A 19,738-nucleotide genomic window follows, 5' to 3' on the forward strand; every position below is an offset into this window, starting at 1 on the left:
GAATGTACTTTCTGCTAATCTTAAATACCTTCCTACCAAAAGAGAGGCCACAGAGTCGAATTTTGTGCCCATCTGCCAGAGCAGGAATGCAAAGTTGTAGATTTCCATACACAGGAATCCCAGTGCTCCATACAATGAGCATACATGAAATATCCCAGTACATTCACATTGCAATCTCAAAGACAGAACTGGGCATGGAAACCTTGTCATTTTGTAGATAACTGGAACACACTGAAAGGACAGATGTTAGTCAGAGACAGTTCCTCTGATTCAAGCAAGATAAGGGCAGAGAAAGAGAGCAGTTTTCAGAGATCTTTCAGGCATGTTGGTATCATGACTGGGACACAACCAGCTCTTAGGACAGGTGTAGTACACACACAGCTCAGATTTTGTCGCCCATGTTCATTGTGCTGCCGTAGTCTGGACAGCCCTGCAGAGTAATCAATGATATGCAATCATCTAGTTTTTCTACATGTTTATTAACTCAGAGGTAATTGTGTTCCAGAGACTCTCATGCAAATGTGTAAATACATCACATACTAGAATGGAATAAAAGGTGCTAGCACTATTTCTGTGTCAGGCTTTAGTTTTCTAGATGCAAAGAAAGAAACTATGACCCTGAAAAGTGAGGTTTTGTATAATAATCATAATTTTTATGATTTTTGTTCATACTCTAGACCACATCTACTAAGTTACTGAACCTGCAGCCAAATGGTATTTCATATTTTCTCAACACCTTTGCTTCCAAATAAAGTCAGGAGAATTCACATCCAAGATGCACCTGGTTGCATCACCAAGCATCAAATTTAATACAAGACTGTACTGCTTTGTGTCTTAGACTGATGGGGCTCCCTTCTCTTTGTTCTCTACTTCTCCAAACCAGCCTGCCCTTCCTGCTGATTCCTCAGACCTTTTGGCAGCTGACAGTTGCACTGCAAAGGCTGCAGAGATTTACAGCTGGTTAATTCCCTCTTTCCAGTGAACTGCATTGTGCACCCTGCTCCTTTTCACTTGTATTGCAAATGTAAATGTTGGAAGTTTTACTGAGCAATGGAAAACAGACCTTAATAAAACACATGGTGCTGTAGTTCACTGAGAGGTCATCTCATATAAAGACTGATGCAAGTTAGTTGTGTCTCAGATGGGGCTTCCCCTAAGGATTTAATTCCATATCAGCTGCTTTGACACTGGGCTTTTTAGTAAGCTGGTGTGAAATATGTTACTGCTTGAAGGCACTCCTGTTTGAAAGTCCACTGTTCAACACGTTTGTAGCACATGCACCTGAAGGAAAAAGAAAAATAATTTTTCACTGGCTATAGCCAGTTCACCAGAACTTCAGAGGGAAAAAAGCCCAACAAAACTTCAACAAAACAGACAAGCTAAGGTGCTAAGCAAGGCCTTATTTTCACTATTGTTTGGAACCATAAACCAGAATCGCCACTGAGAGAAGTCACCCTGCCCTTTCCAGACCCTTGTGTGTGCAGCCCCCACCACTCCCACCTAGTCACACAAAGGATCCTAAAGCCTCATGTCAGCTTTATTCTTTTCACCATTTTGAGTCAGATCACTGCTGTGACCCAGTTCACCACAGTCTACACAAGCCAGGACTTTACTGCTAATTAAGAGAGTGCCAAGCAGTGCAGGGGGACTTGCAGCTACTGTCTTTACAGCTGGTCCCTCTGGAGAATGTCTCCTTCCTCCCCACAAATCCCTGGCCCTGGAACAGTCCACACATAGTACCATTGTGGCCCCAAGTCATAACTGCTCTTTTGTCTGCTTTTCCTCAGTTCAAAGAGTCTGAAAGAATGGGATGGCCACGTTGCAGCTTACCAGGAGAGGTTTTCTATTGCATGAAACAGTGAGCATGTGTGGCACACTCTGCGATACCACGGCCAGGGAGGGCATTGATAATAGGAGAGAGGGAGCCAGAATTAACAAAGTCTTATCTGTCCCACCCAGTCAGGGGTGCTCAGGATTAAACTGTGTCATGAGCCAGCCACTGCACACAGGGAAGGTGCAGGCAGAGGAGGAGGGGTTGCAGAAGGCCAGCTTCCCTTCCTCCAGTGGCAGCCTCCACTTGAGCGCTTGGAGCGCTTCAGCTTGGAAGGGTGCTGTGAATCCCATAGCAATGATGTGTAATAAACTTATATTAAAGAAAGGGTACATCATTCCAAGGAGTTAAAAACTGCTGAGCTGGCTTTGGGAAATGTAAAAGATGGGTGAGCACTGATGAGCATCAGTTCAGAAAATAAATTGCTTAGTTTCAGTAAACCAGGGCTCTGCTTCACTGCTCAGGGCAGAGCAATTGAGTCTCTATCATGGATGAAACCCTGCAACTAAAAGCTGTTGCAGTTCATCTGTGTGAAATTATATGTTGGTGATACTGAATCTTTACATGTTCAACCTTGGGACAGAGAATATTATTTGGGGTGTGTGGCAGTAGACAGCAACCTTACTACCTCTGCTAAAAAAAAAATTACTGAGTTTATCTTCAGAGCCATTCATTTTTAGTTGCCATAGAAACCGCCATTAGAGCCATTTTATATCTAGCTGACAAATCCCATGTTTTCTGAGATGTCTTGCTTTTTTTTCCTCTTTTTTTTATCTTTTCATGTCTGATTTTTAATTCAATGCAAAATGTCTGACAGAGACATAACTCCTACCTGAAACACAGATACAATTTCTTTTCTTTTTGTCTGTGAATTTCTCCATTGCTCCTAATATATATGTGCTCAATTCATAATAAGATTATATACTCCTACTTGAAAATAAAGAAAAGAAATAAAGACACACATATGAAACAAGATTACAATTATAGGAACTGGTTTATTTTCTCTTGCAATAAAGTATCAGATTAATATTAGGATGAGATCTTTCTTCTAATAGATTCCCAACTGTTCTCCTAGTTTGCTCCTCTTCAGTTATCCCAAATGGATTCCAGGCAGAAACCAGGAGTTTATATTTAGTTGCTTGCATTTTAACTAAGTCAAATCACATTTTTTTTTGGTGAATGTTTGCATTGATTGAGGTGTTCTTCCACTAATTCTGAAATTTTCTAGGTTTTTGTTTCCTTTAGTAATGATATCTTGTGACCTCACACCTGCAGGAAGAGAAAAACAATATTTTTTAAAATGTCCATTGATTTTGAGCAACTCAAGTATAAAAAGATGCTAAACTTCACCAGTGTTTCCTGACTACTGCTGGTACTGCAATGACTGACATTCTAGATGTCTGATTCTCACAAATTCAATAGGTACTTTGGAAATTTGAGCTCAAATGTCTCCTTTTGATTAAAATAAGTGCCATGGTACTCTTAACTAACTTACAGAGAGAGAGTTAATACATAAATCATAGCACTTGTAAATTATATAATTACTTCAGATTTAAAGTGTTGGGAAAATTCTAAGTATTTATGAGTATTTTGTGTATTTTTGGTAACTCAAAATGAATTTGGGCTAATTCAGAATGAGACCTTCTATGCCAGAAGTTAATTATTACATATGCAATTTTTTTATTCCTAAGATACCCTTAAAATTCCTAAAGAACTAACCTTGTTGAGAATAAAGAATACTTTCCTGCCACTAAGCTGTTAACAGCAAAAGGATGTTCTATTCAGACCGATGAAAACAATGCTGTCCTTGAGAATGGCCTGGGAAACCATAACTTGGCTGTATGACATACAGGTATTCTGACATTAAACCTGGTGGTATCAGCCCAACAGTGCACATGGCTTTCATCAATTCATATTCTGCTTATTTGCTTCCCTTTGTGGTGTTTAAATCTAAACCTCTGTTCTGTAACAACTGCAATCAATGCACACATAATTGTTTTATGGTGATGGCTCCTCCTCTGGGGTGAGTCCCTGATTTGTAGAGCAGAAAGAAGCTGCCATGGGACTTTAAATGGTTATTTATTCTGCAGTATCCTCAAGACCAAACTCCTTGCTACCTGTGCAGCCTCATGTCCCTGGCACTCCTAGGGATTGTCGAAAGGAAAACCCGACCCTCTGTTCCCCTCTGCTGCTTCTGCAGGCAGGATGGTCCCTATGAAAGCTGCAGATGAGAGTGATCCCTGTTCCCTATAGCACTTCTGCAAAGGTACCTGGCACAGCCCATCCCACTGCACCTCCCTACCATACCCCAGCACAGCCACTCCTGAAAATGTCAGTGGCACAAATGGGACAGCATCTCCTCAAAATCTTGGTGCCACAAATGAGACACTCAGCTTTGCTGGTGCAACCCCAGCAGTGGGATAGGGGCTGGGACCTGATATCCTGTCCCTACTGCAGGAGCTCACAGAGGGCACAGGCAGGGACATGTCCTCTGTGACCCTTGCCAAGTGCTCCTGTGAACATCGCTCAGCAGAGCTGCAGGGACGTGGATCAGGGCCAGAGTGACAATGTTGGCCTGCTCTTTGAATAATTCCAGTTCCAGACTCATTCTGCTTATTTATAACACAGTAATGACAGGTACTACCCCTCCTGAAATCTGGAAGTGTTCAAGTTTAAAAAAAGACCAAACCTGAATATTATGGAGTAGGGTTCCTTCTCTGAAAATCTATTTCTAAATAGCTCAGCTTGACAAAGAGGAAGCCTGGAGAACAGACTTGTGACAGCCTGTGCCCAAAGCACTAAGGCATGCACGATGCATGAGTGAGCAGTGAAGATTTTATCCAAATTCAGAGTGGCTCCTGGTATCAGAAGTAAACAGAAACTATGTAACAAAGTTATCCTTGAGCTTAAATTCTTTGAAATATCAAAGAACATCCTAAAGTGGTCTTCGTGGTGCTGTTCCTTTATTTGTATATGCATACAGCCAATTCAGAGAAAGAAAGATGTGTTTAATGCCGTTAACAAGTTTAGGAGGTTTCAATCAATTTAGAAGAGGAGTTGAACTGCAGAAGGGAAAAATAGATTAGTGACAGTCTTAAGGGTAAAAATGAAATTTTAGAGACAGGTTTTTAAACAAGGGAAAGTGAAGCTATCAAAAAATAGGATATGATATTAAGCTGGAAATTCAATTTCATACTTTTGCTGAAGGTAACTGAGCCCTCTGATTAGCAGCTCATATGAAAGTGGATTCAAATGAGGCAATTGAATTTATTATCACCTTTTGCACTATACTTACCTTCTCTAATAAACTTTTCTGCCTTGAGGGTTAGATTATGCATACCATTTGCAAATCATATCCTGATTAACCATAATTTTCAACTTGGCTCTGAACCAGGGAGTGAACAGTTGAACCAAGAGAATCAGCAGACTGACAGGCACTTACAGAGGGGAAAAAAGATGGAGCACAATGCTCACATGTACAATTGAAACAATTGAATACCTATAAAAAGACAACTCAGAGCAAGCAATGAATAATGCCAGCTATTTTCCTACAATAGCTCTGTCAGTAGGAGTTCTTGTAGATGCCCTTTGGATGCAGTTTTATATTACACTTAATCCAATCTAACTGTGAGCTGCAACCAAAAGATGAGGTAATATTCCCTCTTTCCCAGCACAGCCTGTTGCTACCTTTGTTGGGAACACAATTGTCTCTTTTCATGTCAGCCTGCAGTTACACAAGAGTTAACAAAACCTGAAATTTTGGCCTCTGAAAGCAAATATGCAGAGTTGTGCCTGTTTGCCATCTCATTTAGAATACAACAATTTTCCCACTTTTTGTCTGTGGAATTTTATAAATGAAAGCATTTCAGTGGAAAAAAAATCAATTTCTTATAGCTTAGAGTGTACAGACATTCACCATTTGGATGTTTTAGTGGGAGAAAAACAAAAAAAAGGGCCTGTAAATTGGCTTCAAGAGGATCTGGAAAGATCAAAGCTTTCAGGACTACAAGTAAAGAAACAAAACATATTCATTACAGTTGGACTGACATAGTTAGGACATAAGTTTATATAACAAAACATACACTACATTTCTCAACTAAGCTGAGGTCTCCTCTGATTTTGAGTACTATCCTGATTAACACAGCCCTTTTATATAGCTTAGCTTTTCACTTTGTTGCCTATAACATTACTGCATGAAAAGTTTATGCTGATTTTGAAATGAAAGTCCATTTGAAAGTTCCTGCACCATCCATTCTCAGTCTTGATTCCTCAGGTGAATTCTACATAAATTTATTTTTCAAAATGTAAATGTATATTTTTGCCATGTTGATATTGGCAAAAATAGGTTAATGTTTAAAAAGCACTGTTATATTGAAACTGGTTCTGCCACTCTTAACTAAAGTAATATATTTAAATATTTTTGAGATAATCACATACAATAAAAAGGGCTGGGTAAAATAGCTCTCCTCCCCTTTGTCTTGCAGGTCTGAAATGCTTTGAAGAGGAAGGTATGGAGAGTTCTGTTAGCTAACAAGATGTGTGTCACAAGATCCTCAGAGAACCAGCTGCTGCTTTTATGTTCAAAATGAGGATTATATCTGAATTTGCATCATTAACAGCACAAGAGACTAAAGGAACAATATACAAATAAATAGACTTTCGTGTATCCACGAGAAAGAGGGACTTGTAGGCTACCTTCTTATGTAGAACTGTTACAGTCCCTTTTCCCCCTTCTTTTGCTATTAAGGGAGCTCCAGCTGTCATCATCAAGTGACAGACCATCCCACGGTGTGAAAGAAGAACTGAAGGAAGACAGCAGTTCATCTGCTGCCACTTGTTCCCGTGGTGGGCTGAGGCTTTGGAAGGTGTGCAATTACTTCATGAGTCGGGGCTCCTGCTGCCCCCAACAAAATTTATGAGGACACTTCTCCAAGACTATGCTGTACTGCCAAAAATTCTTTCTGTCATGATCACATTTCTATTTCCAGCCATGCTTCACCTCAGCCTCCTGAATTTTAGGGGGTGAAGGACAGCAACATTTTGTCTAAATAATTTAAACGTGTACAATACATAAAGCATTAACATTTTCACTGGAGTAGATCAACTCTGAAGTTGCTCCCTTGAGGCACAGTAATTCACAAAGAAGCTATTGATGACCACAAGAAAGAGGAAGACATATTTAGTAAGTCTACTCATGGAAAGAATGAAAACACAACAGCAAATAAATAGAACAGCTTGCATAATATTTAGTCTCCTACACTGCCAACAGGATTTGCTTAGTAATACACATAAAAGAATAAAAATTATTATAATATACTCTGTAAATGACTGTGGACAATATATCTAGCAAGTCAAACTATTTAAGAAGGCTTCAAAGTGGAAAAGCCCCCTGAGCATGACAGAGCATATGGGGGTCCACAGGCTTCACTGATCATCCTTCATTATCACAACGAGCACAGCAGTTTCTGATGTCTTCTCCTGCCTCTTCAAAGGCCCCAGATGGGATCATTCAAATGCCAGTGGTAATCCTTGAGGTGGTTCTGAGGTGACGATGATGACTTTTTCATTCATATTTCATTTCCTCGCCCTTTTAAACTATCTATGGGTAATACTCAGGAGCATACAAAACATTCCATTGCACACAACTGACTACTATTTGCTGTTATTTTTTAATCTGATCATTAGGACAGCAAGGCACTTCTTGATTTCAGCAACTTTATTTAGCATGTCCAGAAGTGGTAACTGTCACAGTGCTTCACTTTATTCTCTAGAAGACTAGTTACTAAATCAGTTCACCACTAGGAAAGTATGTGAACCCAATCAGATCTCAACACTTTAACAGCATCTGCATGGACTGTGAGAAATCCAGAAGAGTGGATTCTCCTTGCAAAACCAATCAATCATTTCATTCACCAGCAACTTGTGCATTCATAGATGTGAAGATGTACTTTTAACCTGTGATCAAATGTACTAGTATAAATCATAACTGCAACTAACAGTAGAAGTTCAATAAATATGTCTTGTTTTTTGTTCCTAACTACCACCTCTAAAATGTTTTCTTCTCTGAACTTTACCAAAGGGCTCACAATCTGCTAGTTTGTTTAACCTAGAAACTCCAATAAAAAAACCCTTAAATATAGTATTTCTGTCTTCTGGAATTAGCAGCAGGAATGACACAAGATCTGCAGTTGATAAATTCATCATGTCATGAGTTGGATAAGAACACCAGGAATAACCCAAGAATCTCCATACCTGAAATATATCTAGACTGTCAGCAGGTGTGCTCCACAATACATCCTTTGTTTTGGATCTCTAATTTTTTAGCTATTTTTTGGTCTGTTCATATTTCTTTTCCATGGACATAGCAGTGTGGGATTGCAAGATAGACAGAGATGATCTGCACACAGGCCCAGGACCCAAGATGAAACCAGTACACTTTGGATGCTGATCCACACACTGTGAAGCACTTCCAGTCATGAAACAAGAAACTTGAGTCAAGCTAAAAATAACACTTTTATTCATTGCAATGATGTTTTAACATCAGTTTGATTCAGTCTGAGAAGCACAGGCTTCTTATTGTCAGCTTGTGATAAAGTATAAAAAGCAGGTTTATTTTTGGACGTGGAACATAATGTACAAAGCAGAACATAGCCTATTGTGTAGAGCATTATGTGCACTGCCCTTCATAAACCAGGAGATGTTTCCAAAAATCACCTGGAGCTTAAACATAGATCTGGGTAACAGAGCATTCATTCAAAATTAATTTGAAGCTGTCTTGGAACCCTAACAGCTCTGAATGCACAACAAAAACCTTAACACCGAAAAAAAGAACACCGCTTGATTTGACACTAATTATCTTCACTTTGTGATGTTAAAAAGAGAGCTCTGCAGCGGCACAGTATAGTCCTGGCTCAATGCAGTTCGGCGTGTGCCTGTTCTGTGTTCTTTCCGCTCATTTTACTGCGCTCCGGAGCCCAGCGCTGCCCTCTTTGAAGGCGCAGCACGGTGCTCATGTTTCAGCCGGCAATTTCGGTCCTTGGCTGCGGAGCACCCAGCGCGCTGTGACTGTGTGCGGCACACGAGCCTGTGCCCCGCAGCGCCGACACGGACGGCACCGCCCAGCACGGCAGGGCACGGCACAGAGCAGGGCCGGGCCGAGGCGTCAGGCGGCCCCGGCGGGCGGGGCGCGCCCGGGGCGGGAGGAGCGGCCCGCTGCCCGCCGCCGGCGGAAGCCCCGCTGCGCCGCCGCGGAAGTGACGCCACGCTCCGCCTCCCCGCTCCCTCCCCCTCCCGGCGGCGGCTCGGGAGCCGGGCGCGGCTGGCGGCGGCCCCGGGTGGGATCATGGCGGACGGCGTGGACCACATCGACATCTACGCCGATGTGGGCGAGGAGTTCAACCAGGTACGCGCGGCCGGCGGGCGCGGCCTCTCCGCCGCGCTCCCCGCCCTCGCTCGCCTTCGTAGCCGCGCCGCCTGCAGGGCCCTCAGCGCGGTGGCCGCGCCGCCGCCATTGTTCGGGCGCTCCCGCCGCCGCCGAGCGCGGGGCTGCGCGGGGCCGGGGCGGGCGCGGCCTCACGCCCGGGCCGCGGGTGCCGGCGGCGGGCCCGGCTGGGCGGAGAGCGCGCCTGGCGCTGAGAGGCGGCCGCTGCCGGCGGGGGGGCCGAGCGCCTTCCTTCCTTCCGTCCTTCCCTCGCTTTTTCGGTTCTTACCAGCCTTCCTCCCTCTCGGCCTTCCCTTCTCAGGGGCCGCTCCAGAGGGCTCTCCCGTGCCGGCTCGGCGGACGGGACCCTCCCGGATGCGGCGGGGAGAGCGGCCCCTTCCCGCCGGCGGCCGAGGGGAAGGGCTGCCATTGTTCGCAGATGAATCAAAAAGCCGCCGAGCGGCGGCTGCTTCTCGGCCGCGCTTTGCGGGGGAGGCGGAACTCGTGCAGCTTTATTCTGCATCGCTGGAGAAACTATCCAGCTTCTTATATTTTCTTTTTTGTTCGTTTGTTTTTCTTGCTTGTCATTATCGTCCATTTTAAAAAGTGGCGCAAGCCTTTTTTACAGGACAAGTTCATATTTTGCTGAGGAAATATAGATGAAAAAAACAACTTCTCTGGATTATAAGTAGTTTTCTAGTTTTTCCACTTTTCTGGTTTTTTCTCTTTTTTTTGCCCCTCATCTTTACCAAATAGCCGCGTGCCAACTTTTCCTACCGAAACGCGGTGTTTGTATCAGTTTTGCATGCCATTTGCCCTGTTAGCCAGTGCTGCACTTCTCCAGGTTGAGTTGCCCCAGATTGCTTTGTTCCTGCCCCAGAGCATAAATAACCGGGAAGAACTGCACTTTCACGCGCTTACGGGGCCCAGCCGTATGCCCTACGGAGAACTGGGAAATAAGTAATGGCTTTGGAATTCACAGGTAGCAGTAACTTTCTTAGCAACTTGTAGCTTTCTCAGAAGACTATTTCTTCAGATATCGATTAATACAGTAATTCTAAGTATTAATAATCTCATAAAGGTATACTGTGAAAGAATGCCATACTAAAAGGAGATGATGAAAAGCGCTGATTTGCTCTTAGCTTGTCTGCATGTGAAGGTTTCTCCCTTAGAGTTGAAGACCCACTGTATGAATTTAAACAGGAATGAACTCTAGGACAGACATCATTCAGCAAAAGAGTACGTTTTTTGAGATTCTGTGATAACTTGAATTTGGTTTAGTCGATTCTAGATAAAACCGATAACAAAGCAGATTTTTCAGGGGAAAAACCCTCACTTGAATCTGGTATTGTTTGTGTAATTTCGTGTGTGCAGAAGCCCTCAGAGTAGAATAGTTATGTGCTGTAAATATAGTGTAAAGAGATAGTGCTGGAACAAAAGTGATGGGGATGATCTGTTTCACTCACACGGTCCTGGTCTACTCAGGTCATCATTACTGTTGATATTCTCTATAATCATGGTGGTATGAATGAAGAGAGTCTTGTTATAATTTAGTTTAGCTTAATCCAGCAGGCAGGAAAACCTTTTGCTTTTTTCGCTGTATTCACCCCAGTTGATTCCCTCTTGGGTTTGCATTTCTGCAGTCTGTTGTTCCAGTTCATAAATCTTGCAAAATATATGGCAGAAAGGTGAGAAGAGGCTAGTGCCCTTTTTCCATCAGCTTGGATTGAGGAGTTGGTTTGTTTGTTTGTTTTAGGGGGGTTTCTTCTGTGTTTTTATCTGTGTCACACACCCCCAAAAATTGCTGTTTGTTCTTTTCCAAATTTCATTTCTGTGACTTTCTATTTAAAGTAATATTGTTGAACTGAGCAAGTGTTGAGACAATATAAAAGTTTTACTGTAGGAGATTGATGCCTCTGCACTCTCCTATTTCCTTCTGTCATATATAAAAGAAGGCGAGTTGTATTAGTTACTGCCTCTTAATTCTGACATAATTGAGAAAAGGTGCATAGAAACTTTTATTCATGAAGTGCTGTTCCTGGTTTGAAGCTGAGAGCTTAAATTGATAAGATGGAACATAATTCTGTGGATGTGTGAAGATGACAAATAAAAAATGCTTTAGGGAGAAAGTAATTTGCATTATTAATTTGGTTATGTAGGGAGCATTTTACAAACATCATATTTGTAAAATAAACTGTCTTTATCTGTTAAATGAATTTGTTTTTTGATTTTGTTGCTCTACAGTAATGTGACTTAATAATGTAACAATATTTTTAAAATTGGAGTACAGAAACCCTTTCCACTGGTTTTGGCGGTAACAGGGACTGAAACAGGTACTGTGGAGCTTGCTGTTCTTATGTAAGCAGTACATAACTGTATTTATACCCGAGCTGGGACAAGACTTGTGTTTGCATCTGGAGTTAACCCTTCATTTAGGACTTGTGACTGGATAAACTTCCCTTGTTTGTTTTGTCTTGTTCTACACCTCAAGGTACTCTTCCTTGAGGCTATTCTGGGATTTTTTAAATGCCTTTTTTCCAAGCAGGTGGAAGATAAGGTTCTGCTTGATTAGTGCTAAATGAACCATAGCTTATAAAGGTGAAATAAAGACCACAGAGCCATGGGTTTACAGGCTGGCTAAGATGCATGACAGCTGTAAACTGTCTTGGGTTGTATTTAGTATTGGTTGCAATGAGCTGACTAACTTGATATTGGATATTTTGAGTGAAAATGAATGCATCTTTCCTATTCCAGCTGAAGCTCATTGTCATTGTTGCCTCTTACTCGTTTATTAACTTACTTCATCAAAATATTATTTTTTGTCCTTGGGCTAACAGCTTTAGTCAATTTAGTCAATTTGGCTCTGACCAATTACATTTTTGTTTAAATTGTGGTTTCTTTTTTTTTCTCTTTTCTTGGAAACTTGGTTGAGTAATTTTTCATTTTTTTCTTCTAAGCTGACTTCCCTATCCAGCAGTCTTACCTATATATTTAAAATCTCATTTTGAGGTGACAGCCTCATAAATGTAGTACTTCCTGCATGCATTGCTTGTGCCCTGTTAGAAATAGGTATTGCATGGACTATTTTACCTTAAGCATCTCCCTACATGTTGCACATCTTGCTCTTCAGGAGAGGGAGATCTTTGATGCTTGTTAGAACTGTCACCTGCACGTCAATAGCTGGAGATGGCATTCTCTCAAGGGCAGAAGACCCTCAGTACGTTTGGGATGCTTTAGGAAATATTAGGGTGTGGTTTTATACATAAAACCCTACAATACTGCTGTGTGGTGCAGAGATAATAAGGAGCTTGTGTAGGAGGCCAGTTTGGGTCTGACCTGAGGCTGCCTGCCAGTTTGGCCAACAAACTGGGTTGCTTTTTTATGGTCATGAAAATTTGACCATGTGTTATCAAGTTCCCTGATGCTCTGATCAGCTTTGCATTTTCATGCTTGGAGGGTTTTTTTCCACATGTCTTTATCCTTTCCATGTATGTAGTTAAACAGTAAAAACTTTTGTCGTACACATGTAAAAATCTTTCTGATCAGAAAGAGGATGCAAAAGAATTTAAGCATATAATATTTTAATGCTGTGGACAAGGTGCTTACTTTGTTTATACTCTTAGTGAGTAAACTTGGATAGTTGCATTGTGGATGTGTCTAAACATGCCTGTAGTGTTCTATTTTGATATTTAAATGCTAACAAATTAGGGATGAAAGACTTTGTATTTTGTAACTGGATAATAAAACTGATTTAGATGGAATAGCAGTTAAGAGGGTAATTATCTGAAAACTACAGTGTCTTAGGAATGTGTTAGTTAATGTCTTCAGATCTGTAACACAAAGGAATTTTTTGTGTGTGATAATTAATAAAAGCTAGCATTTAGTGGCCATTTAAAGCCAGTTATTAAGAATAGCCTTTATATCAGAAAGACAGGTGTCTTATCATGAGAGGGGATGGACACCTTGTGGTATAACTTTCTGCTCAGTAGGGCTGTCCTGGTCAGAAGAAACATAAGCTGGCAGATCTGCATGTGTTATAAAATATGTCCACAACGTGTGATGGCATATGCATTTTGTCAGTTCTGCTGAAAGGGGCCCTGGGAAGATGTAACTTCTGTATATTGGTAAATATTAAACTGCAGAAAAACTTCAGACCTTCTTACCTGGCACCTCTTCGCTTTGTTTTAATGTGAACAGTGATACTACATATGTTTAGTTTGTATTTTTGACTACTTGTGACTGTTTAGTTATTCTTTGTAACTCTGTAATTACTCTGTAATTTTTACTTACAAGGGATCAGGTTGCTTAAATTTTAGTGCTGTGCCGTTTGTCAGGCCAAGAGCATTTGGGCCTGTAGAGAAAATGTGAATCCTATGGTCTAACAAACTTGTCCACTTCTGCCATAGGCAGTTTGCTATCTTAGAAGTATCAAAGACCTCCTTTTTTGTTAATGTTCCAGTTTCTATGTTCAGGCAGTTAATCAAGACCAGAAAGATTTTTATGTGTTTAACTTGTTATTCTTCAGGACCTACAAATTTATTTTTTTAAAGTGAGGATACTAACATGTGTTTAGAGTTTTTGACCACAAATATGGTAACTTGAGTGAAAAAAACAGTAAGGGGAAAGCTGGATAGTTTAGTTGTTTGTTTTGGTTTTTTTTTTTTTTCCCCAGAAGCAACAGTAAATATTTTTAATGAAACTTTATTTATCTCGCTGATTTTTCAAATGTGTTTTTTGAGGTGTCAGTTAGTGTCTAATGCTTGAATTGGACAAAGTTCTGCAGAAAAGGCAAGTCTAACAGATGTATGGGCAGCTTAAAGAAATTTTACATAACAACAAAAGCCATTTCCAAAACAGCACTTGTAAAGGAAGTAAGTAGTTCTCTGCAGCTCAGAGGAGCATGACCACTAAGTTCCAAATAAGAAATAACATGTTAAGTTTGTCCCTTCTGGACAGTGAAGTTCATTGTGTTCATGTCTTTCATATGGGAGTGTTTCACCCAATACCACCTATTAGCGCAGAATGTGGAATTTCAGTCCTGATTTTATGATGAAGTATTTCAGACTGTGGTCTAGTTAAAACATAGACTTTGGAAATTGCATTGCTGTCTGATTTAGTTTTAGAGGGGGCCAGAACAGCAGTGCTCACTTTGTTTCTTAGCATGTTTATCTGCAAGATTGTGAGTTACAGTAATTGAGAAGAAATAATTTCTCTTCATGCTTGGTGTTCTTCTTGTAACTAAGAAAGTTGGAAGAGGTGAAAACTGGTTCCTGATACAGGCAGAATATTTGTTTAAATAGCTGAGACTAGGGAAGTAACACTTCCTGTCCTTTTTTCCCCTCTTCTGCATCTGGGAAGGAAGGGTGTGTTTAGGTAAGTTTCCACAGAACAGGTATGAAAGAGAAAGGGTTGTTGCATCTTGTGCAACATCCACCAGGACAGCTCTCTTCTGTTTACACTTGGAGTTGCTGGTTCAGATCATTCTTAATCATCAAAGCACACACCTTGCTGATAGATTGGTAAGTGAATGAATTCCATGCTGGATGCAAAACCAGCATGATGTGAGAAGAAAGTCTAGTGAACAACATCAGGTTTTCTCTTGGGTCCTTATTTATTTAAATTAAGACACTGGTGCTATTGGGCCTGCCCTGCCCCCTCTCAATTACACGCAGACTCTGCTGTCTTAATAATTTTCTCTCTCCACTGATGGAGACCTGAAAGCCTGTGTGATACAAATGATCTGTTTCAAAGGACTTTCTTGTTGCAGCAGAGCTGTGGACTGCTGCCCACTCTGGTGTTGTGGCAATGTTGACCTCAGAGAGAGATAGGTTAGTGTACATACATCTGCTGTAAGTTTGGTAATTGTGTTTTTGCATCTGTCTACCAAGACTAAATTCTACTTCCTTGAAGTAATCATTCATATACATAGATGACTAGAGTTACTGTACATTTAGCAGAGGATTTCCTTAATTGCCCTGTGACATCAACCTTAGTCTAGCTGTAAGATGTCATGTTTGGGCCTGTCTGAGGCAGTTCTGTGTACCTGATTTCATTAGCTATGATGGTAGGAGGAATCAAACTGAGAACTGGATAGACTAGGTGAAATATGAAACCCTTAATTTAATTGTGATAAGCTTACCTTTAGAGAGAGATTTTTCTATTGAAGTTTATTGGGACGATGCAGTTTACTGAGGGTTAAATGCACTTGATTGACAATGCCAAAATTCAGTTTACCTGTTGGGGTTTTTTTCAATTATATTATTTGTTTTAGTTACACTTTCCCTGTATGAGCAGTAGTTGATAATATTTTTATATTTTTAAGACGGTGGATCTTCTGATCATGGTTGTGGATATCTTGGGTTTACAGCAAGCATTTCCACCTTTGTGGCCTGTGTTTTGTGGAGTCCAGTTTGGTTATCTCTAGCTGCCATATATGGTACCTTGAACTATTCTGTCTAGGATGCTTCTGTGAGTTTCTGGATACAAATTCATAGTGGGTGCTGAAATATCTCTGATACCAAAACCTGGCAGAGGCAGTTTCTGTTCTGCAGGAAGGTATGAGAGTACAGGGAGCTGAGGGAAGTTGGCTCGGAGGGGCAATTGCTGCTTGTGGATGGACTGGGCATTGGTCAGCATGTGGTGAGCATCAGTGGTTAGGCATCACTTTACTGGCTTGTGCATATTTCATCCCTTTTTGTTGTCTTCTTTTTCATCATTGCCATTATTCTTTTTATATTGTACTTTATTTCAGTTATTAAACTGTTCCTGTCTCAACCCACGGGTTTTACCTTTTCACAGATTCTCTTCCCTGTTCCACAGAGTTTGAGGGGTGGAGTGAGCAAATGCCTGTGTGGCACTTAGTTACCAGCTGGAGTTAAAGCACAATAGCCCTTTTTTGATCACCCATCATGGGGCTTGACAGGTTGAGAAAACAACAAATCTGACCAGAACATGCTAGAACAAAATTCTTTAAGCATTTGTTAATTAGTTTAATAGTCGTTGGACACAATGTTGAGTTTATGCTCTCAACTCTCAAGCAGTTGTTCTGCTTGTTCTCAGAGCTCCATCGTTTAACTCCTTACTTCCAGTGTGTGCTTCCTGTTGTGTTGTTTTTCACCTGTGGGAACTGGTCTGATGTTGTGTTGTGTTTTAACATGAGCAGTCTGGTCTAGTGGAAGATATTCCTGCCCACAGCAGGGGACTTGTAACTAGATGGTTTTTAAGGTTTCTTCTAACCCAAGGCATTTGATGATCTTGTGAACACTAGCATATGATACTACAGAATTGCTGGTTGTGAAAGTAATCTGTTACTTGTACTCAGCTCTGCTGTCATCTTTGTACTTTGTGAGTGATCTATTGTAAACTCTTAATGATTACACCTTTTACCTTTCATCCTCTGAGACTCAATCTGTGGAGGAATCATGATCCTACATATTCCCCTTCTCTGCCAGACTAATGACAGTAGCTCTTGAAATTTTTGAATATCATTGGGATGTTGAAACGTGGCTCTATTGCCAGGAATCATGATTGTATGCCAGGTCGTGGTTAGGGTTAGACAACTCTTTGTAGCTACTCAAACCGTGTGACAGGCACTGTGGCTACTCAGGCCTTTGTGGCAGGTGCTGCAGGTGCTCCAACCCTTGCAATGGGTGATGCAGCTGACCCAGAGCACAACCCTGCTGGTATCAGTCACCCCTTCTCACCAGGAGAAATGGACACAAGAGAATTTGTTTAGCAAAGGAGAACAAAGCAGGGCCATCACAAGAGCAGGAGGAAGAGATGGAACAAGAGGGAACCACTCAATCCCTATCCCTGAGAGAGCTGTGGGATATGCAAAGAGATTTCAGCCATCACCCAGGTGAGCAGGTGATCACCTGGCTGCTGGGATGCTGGGGAACAGGGCTTGTAGCTTGGAATCAGGGTAGGGAAATCAAGCAGCTGGGATCACCTTGTAAGGAAGGGGGCATTGACAAAGTGATTGGCAAAGGCCTCAGCCTTCGGGAGGTGACTCCTGTGAAGTGTGAAGGAAAGACATCCCTTTAAGGAAGATGCTCCCTGTCACCCAGGGCCACCACAGAGGTATCTAGTACCTTTGTTATGACCCAGACAGTGTGCAGTCACCCACAGACCCAGAAGAATTCCAGTGCATGTGATCCTTGTGGCAGCTTGTCCAAGCATGCCGTTTTCATATGCTGGGTTTGCAGGAGTGTATGGATCCCGTGGCCTGGCACATCAGGCCCACAAGAGTGGAAGGCTCTAGTGCACAGGGTACCCCAATGCCATCCAGCTCTGCAGGGGCAGAACCTATTTCTGTTTCTGGAGAGAGAGGGGAACCCAACAGCTGACTAAACTGGAGGCTGAAGTGAGCTGGACCGGGAACATGTGGCAGAAGCACTGTCTGTGTCTGGCCCAAAGGTTCTGGTTCCCTGGCACAGACTGCCTTAGGAGAGGGTATTTCAAGCACCCAAAAGGTGGATGTTCAGTACCACTGCTTTGGAGGTGGAGGAAGTTAAGCAGCTGCCTGCCTTGCCTGTTCCCTCAGAGGACACTTCTGTTGGGCTTGCTGAAGGTCAGAGAACAGGTGCTGGTCGCTACCATGGCGTTGCACCAGCAGCAGCATTGCACCAACCGAGACTCTGTGATTCCCATTCACAAGCTGATTTATCAACTGGAGAATCAAGCAGTGATCAGCAGGACCATATGGCCTGGATAATGGAGAACCATAGTGAACTATGGTGGCCTGAATGAAGTCACACTGGCTGAGTGCTGTTGTACTGGGCATGCTGGAACTCTGATATGAGCTGCAGTCAAAAGCTGCCAAGTGGTTTGCCACAGCTGACATTGCTAATGTGTCTCAATAGCTTTGACAGGCCACAATTTACTTCCACTTAAAGGAATGTCCAGTAGACCTGGAATCCAGTGCCCCAGGGGTGGAAACACAGCGCTGCCAATTCTATGGACTGATCCAGACTGCATTAGAACAGGGTGAAGCTTTGGAACACCTGCATTGCATTGATAATATCATCATGTGGGCCCATACAGCAGCAGAAGTTTTTCAGAAAGGGAAGAAAAACGTCCAAATTATTCCAAAAGCTGTTTTTGCCATAAAACATAGCAAGGTCAAGGGACCTGCATGGGATATTGAGTTTCTAGGAATAAAATGGCAATATGAATGTTGTCAGATGCCAATGGATGTGATCAACAAAACATCAGCAATGTCTCCACCAACTAGTAAGAAAAAAACACAAGCTTTCTTAGGTGTTGTGGGTTTTTGGAGAATGCACATATTCCAGATTGCAGTCTAATTGTAAGCCCTCTCTATCAAATGACCTGGAAGAAGAATGATTTCAAATGAGGCCCTGAGCAACAAAAAGCTTTTGAACAAATTAAATGGGACATAGTTCATGCAGCAGCCCCCAGGCCAGTCTGGGCAGGGCAAGATGTAAAAAAGTGCTCTATACTGCAGCCAGGGCAAATGACCCTACCTGCAGTGTCTGACAGAAAGCACCAGGAGAGACTCCAGGCCATCTCCAGCCCTCTGTTATGGAACTGGGGAGACTGAGTATCTGAGGCCTCCTATACTCCTGCTGAAAGAGATACTGGAGTCCAATCAAGGAGCTGCTTTGGAAGGGATTGGTGCTGAAGCACAGCTCCTCCAGCTCCCCAGGGCTGGGCTGGATGTTCAAAGGGGGGGTGGTCTTCGCATCGTGTAGCTGGTGCTACATGAAATAAATGGGTTGCAGTGACCATATAATGAGCTCAAATAGGATATCCCAGTTGCCCAAGAATCTTGGAAATGATCGTGGACTGTCTAAAAGACAAAGATGTCAGAATGTCACTAGAGGAGGAGATAACACATGCTGAGGGACCCCATTATATAATAAACTACCACAAAATGAGATGCAATATACCTAGTTTATTGATGGGTCCTGCTGTATTATAGGAACGCATCAGGTGGGAGAGCACCATGCCTAGTACATAAACTGGTGGGAGTTGGGTGGAAGAGGCTGATCACTGCTCAGACACAGGCAGTTTATTTTATTTCAGTTTTGAAACTTTTCTTATCCCACAAGTTTTATTTTTTTCTGATTTTTCTCATCTGTCCCATGGAGTGTTTGGGGAGGGAGAAGTGAGTAAGCAATTGTGTGGTACTTAGTTGCAATCTGGGATTAAAGCATGAAACTTCTGCATTCTAATGTATACAATTCTGGGAGTAGGGTTTGTAGATTTTTTGATTTCTGCTTATATTACAAGGGCAAAAGTATTGGCATTGAAAACAGTGGCCAGAAGTATTTTTTTCCACATAAGTTTAGAATGTAGTAAGTGTCATAAGAATTTTATATGTTTTGATGTGGAGGAAACTGGTGCTTAGCTTTTCAACAGGGATGTTGTGTAGGTGGTTGATCAGACTTACTGTGTCTGTGGAACATGGCAATTATCACAACTTTTGCTTCAGTAAGTTTTAAGAGTAATACTAATTGTAATCA

The 19,738-nt window shown here is 41.9% G+C and overlaps 1 protein-coding gene across 4 annotated transcripts in view; it reads left to right on the forward strand.

The window, feature by feature from the left end:
- Nucleotides 1-9,129: 9,129 nt before the first annotated feature.
- The window catches only part of CPSF6 (cleavage and polyadenylation specific factor 6), a 31,890-nt gene continuing 21,281 nt past the window's right edge, over nucleotides 9,130-19,738 (forward strand). For all 4 annotated transcript variants that reach the window (XM_036400287.2, XM_036400288.2, XM_036400289.2 and 1 more), the window contains exon 1: nucleotides 9,130-9,233. In XM_036400287.2, coding sequence (XP_036256180.1) covers nucleotides 9,174-9,233 — 60 coding nt within the window. In that variant the 5' untranslated portion in view covers nucleotides 9,130-9,173. The remainder of the gene's footprint in view (nucleotides 9,234-19,738) is intronic.

Source organism: Molothrus ater, chromosome 5 (assembly GCF_012460135.2).
Source record: "Molothrus ater isolate BHLD 08-10-18 breed brown headed cowbird chromosome 5, BPBGC_Mater_1.1, whole genome shotgun sequence".
Taxonomy (NCBI): Eukaryota; Metazoa; Chordata; class Aves; order Passeriformes; family Icteridae; genus Molothrus; species Molothrus ater.